We start from the raw sequence: 18,535 nt of genomic DNA, 5'->3' as shown, positions 1-18,535 counted from the left end.
TCAAAAATTATATTTGAAAGCCTTTGCATTAGTATTAAATAGACTTCTCTTTTTGTTTTCTGTTTAATAACAGCAATTATAAAACACATGTTCAATAACGTTCAACAAATGTTCAATTATATTAATACCCTTTTCAGTTGTTATTCTTCACATCACTTCAACTGAAAATTTGGGCTAATCAGATACCCTGAAGTGAAATCAACAACATAAAATAAAAATCTCTTAAGAAGAAAAGAAGAATAAATGCTGCTCTGATTTCTAGGAACACATAAATTTAGCTTTATCTTTCAGTTTCGCTTTTAATTTTTAACACATAAACTTCTTACAGCACCAGGCAGGATGCACTTGAGGTCAACACTTGAAGTGTAGGCTACATAAAGTAATTGTCAACCTCTACCTTGATTCTTTCCCCATTTATAGGTTTTTGTTTAGAAACAACAGTATGTTGACATTTTCCCCCTTCAGTCTGTTTCTTCTTTGGCTCACTGACTCTCCTGCCTTTGAAGAAATTCTTTCTGAGGGTAAAGATGAAGCAATGAATCCCAGGTATTTTGCTGCAAGTCTGCTTAGGGATGGGAATGTTTGCTCATGCTCTTGCCACCAATGTAATGGGTCCTGGTCCCGGGGAATTAACTTTTCCTCTAAGTAACGGCACATTTCAATGAGTGCATCAGTACCTGTTGAGCGGTGCTGTTGGGCAGACAGAATTTGAATGTCAAAATCCGCCCATATCCCTCCTTTTTCTGTAGCTGGGGTAGAGCTTGAGGTAGATGCAGGAGTCACTGGTGAGGCAAATCTTGGCATAGGTGCAGAGGCAGAGCTTGGCACAGGTGCTGATGTAGAGCCTGGCGGTGGTGACTCTGAAGTGGGCTGATGGACTTCCTGCATTTCAGTGAGCATTCGCTTTTTCATAGTTTCCACATTGTCTCTGTCACAAAATGCAAGGTTTTTAAACCTTATGTCTAAGAATGTGCTGGCAGCGAGACTGTGAAAGGTTTCAATCCCACGGAATCTGTGTTGACATTGCAGTGCCAGTTCTGTGGCAAGGGAGCTACCTTGACGCTCAGTGGCTGCAGCTGCTCTGAGAAGTAGTGACACAAGGGGAATCACTTTTGAGACAGAAACATGTTTTTCAGCTGAAACTTCCCGCGTTGCCTCTTTGATTGCCTCAGTCCATAGAAACTACAGGTTTCTAAAACAAACTCCTGCATTTGCTAGTTGTCAATGAAATGACAGGACACAGTCAAATATGCCTCTGTGGACCTTGAAGTCCACATGTCTGTTGTGAGAACCACACTGTGTGCACGTAGACAATTTGCCCTTACTTTGTCTTGACAGTCTTTATACATGTTGGCCTCCATCAAGCGTTTGCGGCTTGGGATTTTATAGGACGGATCAAAGGTCTTGACTAATGCATTAAAACCTCTATCCTCAACAATTGAGATTGGCTGGAGGTCCCTCACAATCATCTCTCCCAGGCTTCTTCTAACCTCGGCAGCTCTTTGGGAGTCATCTATGAAAAATAAAAATACTTATGTCCTACAAGCTACACTACATGCAGTTATGTCTTTATACAGTATGGGCAGTATATGGGAGTAACTCTCATTCAGCCTAAAATAGTTAGACTAAGTAGCTACAGGCAATTACTTAACATTTAAAGTGTGTAATTTAATTAATGTATGAAGAGTTTCATTCCAAAATGCATTATCCACCATTTGATAAAAGTGACACCTTTGTGATAAAATGATGGCTGGCATAAGAGTTATATTCACCAGATCATTCCTGAAGGTATTAGCAAGCTGATATAATCTATGTTTTAGAAATCCTGAGCAATGCATATCAGTTTTTCCACAAAATTGATATAATGCATTCAGATATTGTTTGAAAATGTGTCCAGTCTAGCAGCCTATTGAGTGCGTTTACATGCACAACAAAACAGACTGGAAAAAATCAGGTTATGGCAATAATTCGACTGAAGTGTTTACATGCACCGCAATACCGCGATTACACAAAAAACCTTGTTTCCATGGGATCGGTGAAATAGTGGGGTTTCTCTTTATAAAGGACCAGGCGCCGGTTACGAAGTCAGACACGAACGCATTTAAAAAAACAGATAGAAATCTGACAAAGCTGATAACATGCCCAGATTAATCAAAGTGTTGGGCAGAAATCTTGGTGTGTTACTGCTATTAAGACCCCGATTAAAGATATCAGATAAAGTTGTTTACATTACTTTTTACATAGCCGGATATTAACCTTAGTCGGGGTATCGGAGTATTAGTGTATATGTACATGCACCCACTGTAATATTATGCTCCTCAAGATATAAAAAGTATATTAACTGATTTATGTTCAAATGATTAAAATAACCTAATATTATCACTTAGATGCCTGGATAATGCCTGCCTCTCTGAAAGGCTTCTGTCAGAGAACTCTGCCTCACTGTCACTAGACGTGGCGGTATTTGTCTGTGTTCTCTCCCCCTCCTCTAATCGCCTCCGCTGCAACTCGTCATGCTGTCATGTGTGACTGATTTGTATGTGTTTTAGAAGAAGGTTTGTGGTATTGCCACAATATCTTACACACTTTTGAGATATGTCACATTTAGCTTCATTGCTGTTTATTGGAGTGAAGTGACTCCAAACGATGCTTCATTTCTTTCTGACTGAATGACTGCGTGTGTCTCGGCGTGCCTGTATATAGGCTATATGAAGAGCGGAAGGAGAAGTAGTTCCTATCCTAAACAACAATGTGCTACATTTCATTTTATTTTATTTTCACTTTTCAATATCTGATACACATTTCTCAAAAATGAAACGTCAGGATATACTTTGGATCGATCCGCCCATCCCTACCGTCAGGTTAAAAACATCCGCGGGAGATAGCTCAGGGTTGCTGCCGTTTTCACGGCACCTTTGATTTATAGTTTGTGGTATTGTGTTTTATTTTGCACGTTCTGTACAGCTTGATGTATCCTCTGTGCGTTACATCGCTGGTAATGTCACAACACCACCTTTAGTTTTACTTTGTGTTAATAAATCCTGCGCGCCTGTGCCGGCGTTTCAACATCAACACCAAGTCTGTCTCTGTGTGCTTGAACAGCGGCTACCCACACACGTGACACGAGCAAGACCCTGTCACAGTGGGTTACTTCCACTCCCAGGAATGATTGAGTATTCTGTTCCTATAACAAGTTAATGTATTTTTGAACTTAAGTTAAACAACTGAATTCAGAGAATTACTTTTCCCTAACTCCGATTCTGCTTAGCGTAATTTGTCAGCACAGTTCACCCAGTCATTCTGCCATTAGAATTGAATGAGTGCAAGATAGATTCTAAAGTGACATCCAGTAAAAAAATTAAAAAAAAAATTCAATCAGCAGCATCAATTATATCTCTTAACACTTGTTTTATAAATAGCCTATGTACTGTATTGCACCCTCACTGCCAGACCAATATATGCAGCAAATGTCACACCTCAAAAGCCAGACTTGCATATATCAGCTACAAACCCAAACTGACATACACACACACACATCCAGCTGCACTTAGGGACCTACATAGAATAATGTAAAACGGAATGCAGAATCGTTCGTATTCTGCAGTGAGATAACAACACTTCCACTTCTCCCTCGGTAGAGCTGGAAACTGAGTGCTCCTGGCGTGCTTTTAATGGGTTTGATGGAGACAAGGGAGTTGGTTCTTGGCTGCTATCCTTCACTCTCGTTTAATGAGTCCTTGTGGAATCTTGCAGCAGGGCAGTCAGGTAAAGGTGACTTAGACGTCCCAGCTTGTCTGTGTGTATCGAAGGAAATCATTATTTAATGGTTCTTTTAAAAGCCTCATTAAAAAAAAAAAAAAAAAAAAGAAGTAATTAAATCATTTGAAGGTCATTTATGTATGTATCCACTCCATGTGCCCAGCAGGCATGAATGATTTATGCATTTAAATATATTGTAATGACTTAAGACTTTATTGTAATGAAAGGACGTTTCACTTCAAAGTACCTACAGTAAATACAGTAACACAGTGCTTTATTTTAATCAGATGACTATAGTCACAGTCTGGGGCTTCACTATTATTTGAATCAGTCTGACATGAAACCTGATGAATATTTCTTGGTGGAATCTAAATAATTTAAACATCATTAAATTAAATACATCATTAAATTGTGTTTCTCTACCTATGGATTAAATACTCAGTGTGCTAAAGCCAATTTGACAAAGATCTGCTGATGAACTGACTGCAGAAGATGTGCAGTTTTATTCTTCTGTCTGGTATTTAAGCCCTAATGCTGTGTTCAAGTTCTTTTCTCTTAACCACAAACCTATTTTTAATACCAAGAATTGCAAAATGAATATTCCGGTATTTCTCTCAGCACCTTCTCTCACCATCGTTTTCTATTTACTGATTGCATACTCAGTTCACACTAGAGGTTGCATGAAAACACAACGTGGACAAAAGACCCAGTGTAACAGAATCTGTTGAAAGCACACTGTAACCCCCCCAGTTATTGTGCATGTGTTGAAAGCACACTGTAATCCTGGAAACTTTTTGTAAGGTGGATCTGCCTCCAATCCCATACGCAATCAGAATGTTCCTATAAAGAGCCCTTTGCCCATGCCCTGTTGTAGTTTCTTTGTTCAGTCCTCCTCCCCCACCACCGCCATCTCGCAGCATGCCTTGTCCATGGTGCCTCTTCCTGCCCACTGACTATACTGTCATAAATCATTACGTCAGTTCAGCTAGCTCACGGGGGGGGGGGGGTAAGGTCACCCAAAGTGTCACTTGTCCTGCTTGCTGACAGTAGCTGTCATCATGCAATAATTATTCATCTCAGTCAGAGCTCAGTGAACAATGCCAGGGGCCAAAAAGTTCTCTTGGTCCTTCTGTCAAATGCTATAAAGATTCTGTCAAATCAATCTTTGGTGGTTGTCTCCTTTTTGAATCGGTCATTCTGCATGTGTTGAAGGCACATTATAACCCCCAGTCATTCTGCACGTGTTGAAGGCACAATGTAACCCCCAGTCATTCTGCACGTGTTGAAGGCACAATGTAACCCCCAGTCATTCTGCATGTGTTGCTCTTTGGAGTATTCCTTAGAAGTAGTGACCTGGGTTAAAGATTTTACAAACTTCAGTTAAATCCTGTTTTACCCATGTTTTTTCTATGCTGAAGAGATTTTATATGCCATACTTCCAGTAGCAGTGTTCACACAATACCTAGGCAGAGCAAGGACCTGTTCAATCTGTTTGCAATCGCAGCCCGCCACAGGCTTCAACTGCTTTTGTTTCTCACTTTTAGAAACTCAGGACTTACCAACTACAGGCACTGCTGGCTTCTATTATAGTGACATCACCCTCTCCGCTGTTCAGTTCACAGCTGCTCTTCTGATGCATCTCCTCTCTTTACCATTCATTAAATCTGATTCTTTACCTTTTCGGAGGGTGTCGTTTTTTATTAAAATCCTATAAAATGCATATAGTGTAACAGCATTGCTTAATACCACTAGCAGTAACCCCTAACCTCCTCCTGCTCTGTGCTGTGCTCCTTTAGGCAGCAACCCTTTGAGACACGTTCATGCTGAGCCCCCAGTTTGAGGCAAGGCTATGGGATCTAGCAGCACAATAAGGTTAACGTGTCTGGCCCTTCAGCACAGTAGTTACAGTATTATTCAATTCAAGAGGCTAAGTGATGCCTCTTGAATCGAATCATACTATAACTACTGTGCTGAAGGGCCAGACACGTTATTCACAAATACAAAATGCCGGCTTGGAGAAGGTGAGCACTACTGCTTGCTTCAAGACTTTTTCCAGTTTCACGCACATCTGAACACCCTGCTTTCAGGATGTATTTGTTCCTATCAAGTACATAAAATCTCTCCAGTGAGTGTTTTTTTTTGTTTTTTTTTTTTTTTTTTTTTTTTTTACAGTGTTTGTGTAGTTTATCCATGTCCTACAATAATTTTCAGTTGCATGCCATTCTATTGTATTGTGCTCCGTGCTGTATCATTTATTTTATTCTTTTCATTTACCTCTGCCCCCTCCCCCTGTTTGATGGATCTCCTCTGTCTGCAGCGTCTTCTGTATTTAATTGCTTTGTTTTCATTCCTGAAACCTGGAGTATGCGTAGTGCTGCTGTAGTCATCTTTGTGCATTGACTACTGAGGCAAGGGCCAGACTTCCTTACTGCATCAGGATAGTTCCTTTAGTTGCAACATAGAACATCAAACCTAGTGTCAATAATGTCCTTATTGAAGAAGAAAAATAACATTTTATCCGTTTCAGTTCTCAATTATTTTTATCGAAATTAAGTTACATAATTAAAAAATGAACTCCTTTGAGCATTCATGAACAGGACAATTTTTTTTTTTAACATATATTGCCACACTACCTCAGACTGGGACCTAAGAGTGCAGTAAGGTTCCCACGTAATTTCTGACGGCATGTGTTAACATATGGTGCTAGGATAAGGCGAGGACTGAAAGGGTTAAACAAATGGAGAATACAAGCAAGCATTCCAGTTTGTTTGCATTCTCCAAAGGTATTGTTTTGCTGTGATCCAAGTTAGCTATACAGCCTCTTATCCTAAACCGATGAAACTTGCTAAAGCACATTGTTTTTCTTTAGCACATGTGATTAATATGTTGTATTAAGGTCCTGGTGGTTGAGAAACTGCATAAAAACGAAATAGAAGAAGAAACTGGGCAGAGAAGGAAATTGGGCAAAATACATTATATTACTGTTTCCTGTGAAGCTTCAGTAGGATTGATCTTAAACCTCAGCTACTCTCCTGTGTATATCTGTGTAAGTCAATATACAGAGCTTCCCCTTTTATTTATATATATATGTATACTGTGTGTGTGTGTGTGTGTATGTATGTATATATATATATATATATATATATATATATATATATATATATATATATATATATATGTGTGTGTGTGTGTATATATATATATATATGTGTGTGTGTGTGTGTGTGTGTGTGTTGTTACTTGAGGAAGGCTGTTAAGTGTGTATGTACATTTTGTAGAAAAAAATATAATAACTCAGTATTTGAGCTACAGAACTCAGAAGCACTATGACTGTAAATACTATAAAACAGGAAGGCACAATAAAATGACTTTAGAAGCTGCTAGCTCTTTAATGTCACGGTATGTGATTTACAGCATATCTGGGAACACTTGTTTAGTGTTTTGCTGTTCCTGTGGACTGTTATTTACTGTAAACGTGATTTAAAACAACATGATGATATTGCTGCGATGATGCTGTGGACAGCTGCAAATCTTAAACCAGTCTAGAGGTTTACATCTTAATTCTTTCTAACAATGTGGTGCTTTTAGGTTGTTGTTCACTGGGGTGTGATGGGGTTAGTAGATTAGTGGTGTGAGTGCCAGACTGCAGTGTTGGAGGTTGTGTGTTCAAGCTGGCATTTCCTAAGATGATTTTGTGGCCTCGGACAGAACAGGCCAAGCAGATTGTTTGTTTAAAAAAAAACAAAAATAAAAAACTGTTACTGTCCCCTGCTGGAGATGAAACCCCCTCCAAAGGGGTTAAGGTGGAGTACAGTGTGTATGTACCTCTTGTCCAACTGTCATGAAACATTTAGCGTACTGTAAGTTACTGTAAATATGTGGAGGTATACGGTGGTGTCTGTCTGTCTGTATGTCCCTCCATCTGTATTTTGTCTTGCATATTTAGGCACTATATCTAAGATTTATGTCAAAACTCCTCACCAATTACCATTAAATAAAATATCCATTGTAGCTCATAATGTAATTATTAACCATAATAAACACAATACCTTAATAAGAACTAGTGATCCTGGCTTAACTATCCCTAGATTCATGATGAAAAGAGGTTAACAATTAATATTATGTATGTTTTTAAGTATTTCAAATCAATCATAGATGTGTACTTGTTATAAGACAAAAAGAAACCTAGCAATCCAAATTATTATTACATTTATTCATATTCTGAAAGGAAGAAGAGTAAAGGTTAGGCTTCATTGTTAAAAAACAAAACAAAACATATGTATAACGAAGAAACAATATAAAACATTCAAGGAACAGTAATGCATTGTTAAATGTTCATAATGAATCCTTGATGTGTTCTCTGGTAATAGAGTTCTGCATTAGTGAAGCAGTCTTAATAGTTCATCACGCATTGTTGGGTTCAGTCACGCATTATGTATACATGCGCTAGCTTCCAAGTGGTTAAGTACGCATTTGTACAATGTTCCAGCATCTAGTTGAATAGACATTATGTATTGTGACAAATTTCAATAGCATGGCTTCAGTTCAGTTACTTGTAAACACACAATATAAGTTTGATATATATATTCTGTTGGTGAGATGTTTAAAACAAAGGCTTCTTAACACGGTCGGCCTCTCTGCACAAGTTAGTTGTGCAGTATCTCTGTGCAGTCTGTAGGCAAAAGTTTTCGCCGTTCCAGAGGGAGCACATCTTCTCCGGGACAGCTTTGAAGATTACATCATTGCATCTTCGTTGAGAGCGATGAGATGTTTTGAAGAAAGAGTGAATCCAGCAAGCCACGAAAATCCTTGTTTTTAGTTTAAATAACAATATGTATAGGCATTCCCTTGTACTGTAAACAAGTCCTTGTTGGTCCTTCCATTGGTTCACATTTTTGATATCAGTTGCGTGTCACGCAAAAAGGGTGTGTTAGAAATGGAATGTATCCGCCTATTTCGTTATCAAAGGATTTTACATTTATCATTTAAACCTCCTATTCAATATATCTTTAGTTACATTCATTAGAGAAGCATATACATTTCAGTTTCATTCTCTTTACAAAATTACAATTACAAGCATATAAAACACATCATAGTACAATCAAAGGATAATATTAAAAAATAGTTATTGGCTAATAATATTCATTTAAAACACAATATACCTTTCAGGTTTATTGGGAAATGTACTTAAAATAACTATTAAACGTGTGTCTATAGGTTATGCTATTAAAAATTATTCTTAAGCATTTTAACTAACTTTTAACACAGTAATGGTACAACTGCATAGTCTCTATAGCTTGGCTTGGTAAGTTTTAAGAACATAAGAAAGTTTACTGTTTTATGACACCTTACTACCAGACAATCAGATAGCATTTTGGAAGGCAAGCTTCAAAGAGTTAACAGTTTTTGGCCTGTGCCTTAGCTTAATCAACAAGCTTTGAAGTAGATCTGGTTAAGAATGTTCTGGAATTTGTGTCAACAACTCAATCGCAGCATGCCACAGCATTCCTTGACAATTTCACACTTACATTTCAAACATATCTGGAGAACCACTTATCCAGTTCTCGTGAAACTTGTTAACACCATTATTTGGCTTCATATAAATATGATGTTGCATCACAGGACTCCTCTATTTCAAATGGCCTCTTAACCTTCAATTGATTGCACCATTGTGTTGCAATGTAGTTTATTTCTGGCATTTGGATGAAACAAAAAGTGAACTATTTGGCCTAAATACAAAGTGTTATGTCTGGCGCAAACCCAAAACAGCACATCACCCAGGTAACACCATCCCTACTGTGAAGCATGGTGGTGGCAACATAATGCTATGGGGATGCTTTTCATCAGCAGGGACTGGGAAGCTTGTCAGGGTAGAGGGCAAAATGGATGGCACTAAATACAGGCAAATCCTTGAGGAAAACCTGCTTCAGTCTGCAAAAGACCTAAGACTGGGATGGAGAGTCACCTTTCAGCAGGACAATGACCCCAAGCACACAGCCAAAGCAACACTGGAGTGGCTTATAAATAAGAAAATGAATGTCCTAGAGTGGTCCAGTCAAAGCCTGGACTTGAATCCGATTGAGAATCTGTGGCAAGACTTGAAGATTGCTGTCCATCAACGATCCCCATCCAACTTGACAGAGCTTGAACAATTTTGCCAAGAAGAATGGGTGAATATTGCACGATCCAGATGTGCAAATCTGGTAGAGACTTACCCCAAAAGACTCATAGCTATAATTGCTGCCATAGGTGGTTCTACCAAGTATTGACTCAGGGGTGAATACTTATCTAACCAAGACATTTCAGTTTTTTTTTTTCTTTTTCAACTGTTGTTTCACAATAAAAATTTGCCTCTTCAAAGTGTTGAGTAAGTTGTGTAAATCAAAGGGGAAAAAAAATAAAATTTAATTGCATCAATATTTCAGGTTGTAACACAACGAACTTTGAAAACACCCAAGGGGGGTGAATACTCACTATAGGCACTGTACTTGTTCATAAGCGATTAGGATCTGGAAGCATGATTTCGGAAACTGTGAAGACAAAATTGAGACAAAATGTATAAAAACAGAAGTTTCTGATTTCCTGTCCAAAATATTTGTTTCGGATTAAAGTATATCATTTAAAATTTTACTTAATTTTAAATTTTATACAAATGCTGGTGTAAAATAATGGTACCAAGTGATCCGCTAATCAAAGAGGTGATTAAAACCTAGCATGCATGCAGCTTATTGATAAGATTTTGTAAATGGTTTAGCACATCCTGATTTATTGTATTTTGTATATTGCAATGTCCATTGCTGAGACCCAGGTAGGTGTTATTCTATTATTTTGTATTTAAATGTTAGTCAGATCATCTAATGAGTTCTTATAAAAAAGTGATTATATAGTATAATCATTAATATAATTTTTGTTTTATTATTTTTATATTCCTCACAGTGCTTACATTTTTATTTAAGCTTTGTGAGCAGGGCTGAATGAAATCAAAATGTTTCCTTCCCTGCAATGCAAGAACAAGAGCAGTAGATTGGCTGGGAGTGTCATTAAAGGACACACCGGTGTGAATTGTGCAGTAGATTGGCTAGGCTGAACTCTTATGCCAGACAAGCTCTCGCTGCTATTGTTTCGCATTAAGTGTGTCCAGAAAAGTTCCAGTTTATTTAAGTCAACATTCTTCTTGATCTCACAGGCTTACTAAGTTCCTAAAATAAGAAAGGAATGTGTGAAGCAGCAATTTGTATGTGGTGCATCATCTGTACAGTAATGATTGTAATGGTCTAATAGAAAGTATAAGAAAGGAGCACAAGCAAACAGAAATTCAGAAGCAAAATTTGTTTAAATCGGACTGTGTTTGTGGTATTGAAGTGCTTTTATATGTGAGTGTGAATGTGTTTGTAATGTTTAGTACGAGAGATGGAACTGGATGGATAGTGTGCGTGTATCAGCTGCCCCCGGGATCCCTTTGTAAAGGAGATGATTCTTCTCAAGGGTTACATCCTAGAGAGCAAAAGTAAATAAAAAGCAAATAAAGCATGACACAACAGGAATGAAAATAGGACTCCTATTACTTAGCCATTTCAACCATTCCAGGTTTATTACTAGCTCGATTAGCCACGGTGTGTCGGTAACAAAGCTCCGGTGTCTTACTAAACTCCTAGTAAAACAAGGATACATCAAACTGCTATGTAATGGGAGTCTTATTTATATCCCTGCACAGGAGTATACAATGTGTGCTTTCTGTATTCCATCGCAGCCCAGCACTGGTCTCTGAGGCAAGGGACTTTAACATGCATAACAAGAAGAAAGCGGGTAAGAAATGTTGATCTTATATAGGATTCAGTTGATCTTAACTGGTAAGGAATAATGGAGTTAACACTGAACTGTTGGATTTTCAAACAGTTCCATTGAACACTATTGTGTAAACACGTGTAAACTGGTACATACAAACCTGTAAAACTGAAATGTTTTTTTTCTAAAATTAATATAAAAAAAAAAAAAATATATATATATATATATCTATATATATCTATATCTATCTATCTATCTATCTATCTATCTATCTATCTATCTATCTATATATATATATATATATATATATATATATATATATATATATATATAAAATGTTTCATATTAGGCACAAGTTGTTATCCTACCTGTCATTTCAGTTTGCTGTATGCGTCTGAGTGCAGCTTGCCGTATTCCAATCAAATGACTACTTTCAAGATTAAATATTTCCTTCTGATATATTCCCAGTTGCATTTATGGAACAAAACGAAGGATTGTTGTCTCCCAGGTACATTGAAAAATAAGCAACTAGGCTTTTGTTGAGTTGGCATCTTGACAAATCCACAGTCATAGCAATCGCTGTCTTGTAGTCAGTCTACAAACAAAGGCTTGAAATAAAAATTTAAAAAAACATGTGCTAGGAGGAGGGGGCGTGTCTTGTTTGCTGTATTTACAAAAATAATAGAATATCTTACGTTATATTAAAAAAAAAATGTATTGTAATGCATGGGTCACATTGACCCACGTGGCGGTTCTAGGTAGAACTGTTTATAACGTTGTCATTCACGCTATCAAACGGCGTCAAGATATTTAATTAATATATTTAGGAAAAGTCAAAAACAGACATACACGTATAATTTACAATGGGAGAGTAATTAACATTTAAAATGCAAAATGGGTCAAACTGACCTGCATGGCGGTTCTTGTGTAAAATATAAAAATAAGTCAGGACATAACATAGTAACCAGTATCTGATATCAACAGACATGAGCTTGCATGCTCGGGACTGCAGGAAAAGAAACTTGAAGAACTCTGGATTAATCAGAATCACATGAAAAGAGGGAAATCCACTGCTGCTTTCTGGCAAAAACAATACATACCAGTGTTAGCAAACCAATGGCCTTGAGCAATAACTTGGGCTAATCAGACCACATATTTCCAGTAAGCTTTGCTCCACAATAAACTAACTGACAGATTGCATACTGTGTCAGGCACAAAGGAAGGAGTGCAAGAGCCCTGAGACCTGGGGGCTTTCTTCAAAAATATGTTTCTGATAATCGCAGAATGACATCAGTGAATGGGACTGTTAGAATTCACCAGTATAGGAAGCATGGAGTGAGGGGCATGCTGGCAATGCCTGTACAAGTTAGATTAACACTATCTCTAATAGCCAGGAATAAGCTTTTATACCAGTATTTAAATCTTCATTTTACTTTGGTTTATAAAAGCCCTGCACTCTCAACCAGAAAGCTGATCAGGGTTTTTTTTTTTTTTTTTTTTTGATGCTATTAAATCCTTACAGTTTCTGTTTCCTAGCAACCGGTGAACATTCTTGATAGAAATGGGCTGTTGTTTAAATACAATGATTTAGGAAGTACCCAAGGGAGGAGAGTGGATGAATTCATCATGCAATTCTCTTATGTTTGATATGTTTTTTATCAGGTTATCAAGGAACTCAAGTTTTACAATCAATTCCATAGGTGCCGGATTTGTAACTTTTTTGGTGGTGCCCAAAGGTCAGGGGGCATATCCCCCATGGAGACAGGGGAAAACATTGAACATAATCTCTTTGAAAGCCTTGTTTTTAAACAAATTGTTGTGTATTGTTCATATTAAATGTGGATTCATCATTTATTCTATTTATACCACACGACTAACGTTTATTATTAATAATAATAATAATAATATTACGATTACTACTACTACTAATAATATGATACAGAGTAGATTTAATTGTATTCTATTTTCATAGAATTTAGAATATTAAAATAAAAACATATGCTTCTTATGTGAGGCTCCAAACGGTTTCCAGGTAATCTGCAAATGTCCCCTGTGCTGCTGCTCTGGCTTCTGGTGTGTTTAAATTTAAACCAGCTTTAAGCTGGGAAATTTAAGTTACTCGCTGTCTGATCGACTATAAACAATAACTTTTTAAAGTAGCAGCATGGACAGAATAACTCAAAATAAAATAATAAGGTACACAGCAATGAATCTCAAATACCGTAAATAAACCATAAGAATACAACCAATAAATAATGCAAATATGCATAAGTTACATTATAATAATTAACTGCATATACACAGCTGAAGTAAGACTTCAAGTCAAGTCACATTTTGTAACTTGGATTATAAATTTAAACGATTCCCAAACTAAGGATATTAAAAAAAAAAAAATGTTATAAACCAGGAGAAAATGAAAAATAATTAAGCCAGCAAACCAGGAGAAAATGAAAACTACACATTTGGTGCGTAATAAAGCATTTATACTAGTCAACTTAATTCTACATTCATTTTATATAAAAAAAAAAAAAAAAAAAAAAAAAGATCAAAGTAATTACTGATTGGTGCATGGACGACTTAGCACTAAGTAAAGAGCAAAAACATTTCTCTGCTATTCAGTTCGCAAAATGAAGTCGTTAAGGAGATGTTGTCTATTTAATCGATAATACAATTTTTAATGTACAGTAGTCGACAGGACTACTGATTTTATAGGAATTTCTGATAATAACTTTTTTTCTGGTTCCTTGAAAATAAAAATAATAGAGTTTTTAAAGTCTGGGACGGACACTTGATTAGAAGTAGTCACAGCAAACTTATAAATGCATATTAGACGTGTGATGCTTAAAATGTCATACTCTTGATTTAGCATATAGTAGTTAAATAAAGCCAAAGTAAAAGTAATACATCATAATAAGAAAACGATAAGAAAATAATAATATAAAAGTTGTAAAAGTCAAACCCACGACCTCAGTAAGTGGCTCTGTTCAAAGAAACTTAATGAATTCAATGACCATTTTCAGCACTATTGAGCATTTGATAGTTATGGATGTTAGTCCAGAAGGTAATAGCGTACATTGTACTGGTAGATTTATTTCTCAACTTAAGTACGTCAACTTTCACAACTTACAAGAAGCTTTGTTTCAGTGAAAAACATGTTTGTGAGAAGAGATTTGATATACAAAAACAACCAATCCATACAGGTCTAATTGATTTATTACAATAACAGGGGTTAGGCTCTAATTCATAACACACTACTTCTTAGAAAGCCCTTTGTAAATAATTAGACTGAAAGAGAGTCTCTAGTCTCGAACAGTAGCTGTCTTATCTATGAGGACCATCACACCTACGAGATGAAAGTACTCGTGAGCTTGGCACACATTCGTTTTGTTCACCTTCTCGAAGAGTCTTCTTTTATGTGTATCACAACAAGCTAATCCTCTTGTGTTTGGGGTGTTTTGTGACAGAAACATCTGGCTCACTGTGATTATGTCGTTAACTTTATCAGTTAATATGGACATTTCACTCTGTCTTAATAAACACAGGCTAGCCTCAAGAGAAATGTGCATATGAATGTTGCAGTTTATAGAACGATTTGACCATGGCCCGCTGTCACAAAGACGGCTGTAGTGTGTGACGCCAGACCAGAACCAGGAACCACCTCAGAATAAACAGAAGTGAAATTTGATGAAGCTGAGCGATTGTTTTCGCTCGGCATTTAATAATTAAACAGAGCAGAAAATAAAAGGTTAAACAAAAAACAGCACACGGCACTTGAGGCCAAAATAAACAGACAAACAAAACGGATTAACACTAAACGAAACAGTGCAAGCGAAGTGAACAGTGAAGTGCTGTGCAATCGTCGTGCCTAAATACAAGTATACATTTTAAACACTTGTGTTACACAGACCCATTTATATCCCATGTACCAATGACTATACACCAACATTAACACACTACACATAACATACAACACAAATAAATAGCCCAGGGGCGGGGCACTTTGCCACACCCACATATCATGTGTTGATGGTCAAACATGGCACACAATAAATTTAATTTTAAGTGTGGATGTGTCACATCACCCGTGTTAAATACAGAAATCACAGGTAGAAATGGCACACACACGGAATATGTAATTTGAAGGTATTATGTGTAGTCCGTTTGCATACGTGTATAAATAAATGGAAAGTTGACCTACTGTACCTGCTAGCATACAGATGCATGAAAGCCTACCACAGAGAGGCGGTTGGTTGACCTTGGTAAATGTCCCAGTACAAATGGCATAGTTGGAGATGGCATGTGTAGCAGATGTACCAGAGCAAGCATGTATCAATAAATGTGCATGCATAGTGCACAGTACACTCGCCATACCCGGTGGTGTAGAGGGAAATACAGCATCTAAAATCAACCACTTCATTGTCCGATTGAACAATCCAATAAGTAGGTGCTAGTGGTCCTGATCTTGACACAGGGACTGTTCATCACACATGGGTCACGCAGCCATGGACGTGTGCTGCCATTTTCAGACGCAGTTGCAGGGCTGTTTCAGTGAAGTGGTCTGACACAGCATTAGGGAACATTAACTGCAAGCCCTCTGCATACAGAGTGGAGGGCCCCATCTGGAGCAGATGGCGATGTAACTGCTATTGGGCTAACGTGGTTTGAAGTTACCCCCCTGACCCAGCCTTCCATATTCATATAACCACACACCCATCTGTGTCACAAAGATTCCGGTTTAGTTTCACAAAGTGGAATTAGAAATGGAATGAACGTTGACAGATTTGTAGCTCCAGCACTCCATTTCTGTTGTGGTACCCCTCCGTGTTCCAGATTCAAATGAGATAGGGCTGCTCTTTTCTGTCTGTGGCTTTCATGAGAAGGGGAACTGAACTCAACTCAGCCACAGAAAAACAAAAAAGTCTCAGGTTTCTGACCAAACAGACTGATTTTCATTATAAAATGCACTCTATATGCAACACCTCATATCAGTTTAGACATGATTAACACACAGCAGCTGAATTTTCCCTGATGTTTTGGGGGTTTGATATTACCCTTTTCATACTACCTAAATAATGCATGATTGCTGTTCACTTAATTTGTTTTCATCCATAGCTACATACTCAATGGTGCTGAATTTTGAAATATGAAAAAAAAGTTTATATATATAAGTTATATATATATATATATATATATATATATATATATATATATATATATATATATATATATATATATATATATATATATTCATTCTCTTTTCAACAGGCACATTATTTAAGTAGTGTGAATATTTATCTATAGGCCACGTGCTGAAAGAAAATGTCAATACATGGAATAATTTGTTAATCACTAATTTTATTTACTCAGTGAATATTTCTGTAGCCTGAACTTGGTTATAAATGGATTAATTGAACCAATTCTAGCAGTTAATTATATAAATAAACATAATAAACCCGGGATGGCCAACTCAAGATATAGATCAATAAAACTGTGTGCTTGGAACAATTATAACTATGGGTATTTGGTTGACATAATACTTGTGAAGTAAAAATAGCATCCCAGCAAGACCACAGTCTTTTGTACCTGTGAACATTGGTTCAGACCTGGGCTGGGAATTGCAATACCATACAGATCCATTTTTTCTGGAGGTTGTTAGCAGAGCTCAGAGAAATGTTTAAGCACACACGTGTGTACTGTAAGTAAGTAAGTGTGCCAACGACTGCTTAGACAATAAAGCATTGTGAATCTTTTATGACTTGTAATGCATTTTAATTCCAGGATATAAAGGCAACAAAAGGTGAACATTTTGAAAGCCGGTGTATACTTTCTATAGGCACTGTATATAGATATATATATATATATATATATGATATATATATATATATATATATATATATATATATATATACACACACACACACACACACACAGCTTGGAAAATAACAACAGCCAAAAATTTGTGACATTTCACCTATTTCCTTTAATATATTTGGGGATGAAACTCCACATAACTGGTAGAACACCATTTCTGAGTGAAGACAGCAGTCCATCTGAAAAAATAAATAAATAAAATAAGTTCACCAGCAAGGGTAGACACACAACAGTAGATTAAACAGCTAGAGGAACAGCTAAATGAAATATATTACAATATAAAGTAATATAGATATCCGATAATTCACTGTTGCGTTTATCAGTGACTGTTACAAACCTACATTATTAAAAGTGTTTATAAAAAATAGGGTTGTCTTAGAAGCTAATATTACAACATTACTTTGTAATTTGTGGTGTAAGTGAGCTCTTACTTTACAAGCCCAGCCTATTTGAATGCCAGATTTACTGAGTGAGTTTGTTCTCATACTGTATGTTCTAGTTTATCTTTTCGTGTGCTTAGTTCTGTACTGAGGCTCTTGCACTGACTGTATTCCTCATATTTATCCTTGCAGTTGGCAGCAGTCCGAAACCTCCTTTATTACAGCATAAGCCGGCAACCCCAAACTCCTGGATAACTCAGAATGCCGGCCACGCAGATGCTTCGGGGATAAATCGAAGAAGACCAGCCTGCAGGCTTGCATGCCAGGCATCCAGCGCCGAGCCTCCAGGTTGGTATTGTCCTCAAGTCTGAAAGTATGAAGAACTCTATGCAGGGTGCAATCTTCACTGTTGAAAATAATACTTCCACGACACTCTTGCAAGTAAAATAAAAGCCCTCTTTTATTTGTAGGTATTGATCAGCATGTAGAGACTGAGACAGAAAGTGATTTTCGAAGAATCTATATAACAGGAAGAATACAGTTAAGATCACAACAACTACAGCAAACAGACTTACAAAGTGCTTTTTGTGTGAGATGCACCTCAGAGCGCTGTACATATTGAATACAGAACTACACCAATACAGTTAAGAGATACCGGCCTAGGGAATTGCAAAGGTCAAGTTACATATAGGGGTTTTTAAGTTTGTTTTAAAGGATTGAACAGAATCCGCATTCCACCA

The 18,535-nt window shown here is 37.0% G+C and overlaps 1 protein-coding gene across 3 annotated transcripts in view; it reads left to right on the top strand.

Moving 5' to 3' along the window:
* LOC121318604 (FYVE, RhoGEF and PH domain-containing protein 4-like) overlaps positions 1-18,535 on the top strand; it is a 160,334-nt gene that overhangs the window by 97,391 nt on the left and 44,408 nt on the right. For 2 of the 3 annotated variants that reach the window (XM_041255465.1, XM_041255467.1), the window contains exon 2: positions 17,988-18,143. In XM_041255465.1, coding sequence (XP_041111399.1) covers positions 17,988-18,143 — 156 coding nt within the window. Of the gene's footprint in view, positions 1-11,468; positions 11,566-17,987; positions 18,144-18,535 lie in introns of those variants that run through there. The other variant, XM_041255464.1, reaches the window with a different exon arrangement.

Source organism: Polyodon spathula, chromosome 7 (genome assembly GCF_017654505.1).
Source record: "Polyodon spathula isolate WHYD16114869_AA chromosome 7, ASM1765450v1, whole genome shotgun sequence".
Lineage (NCBI taxonomy): Eukaryota > Metazoa > Chordata > Actinopteri > Acipenseriformes > Polyodontidae > Polyodon > Polyodon spathula.
Note: the sequence above shows the minus strand (reverse complement) of the source record. Positions and strands in the feature narration are given on the sequence as shown.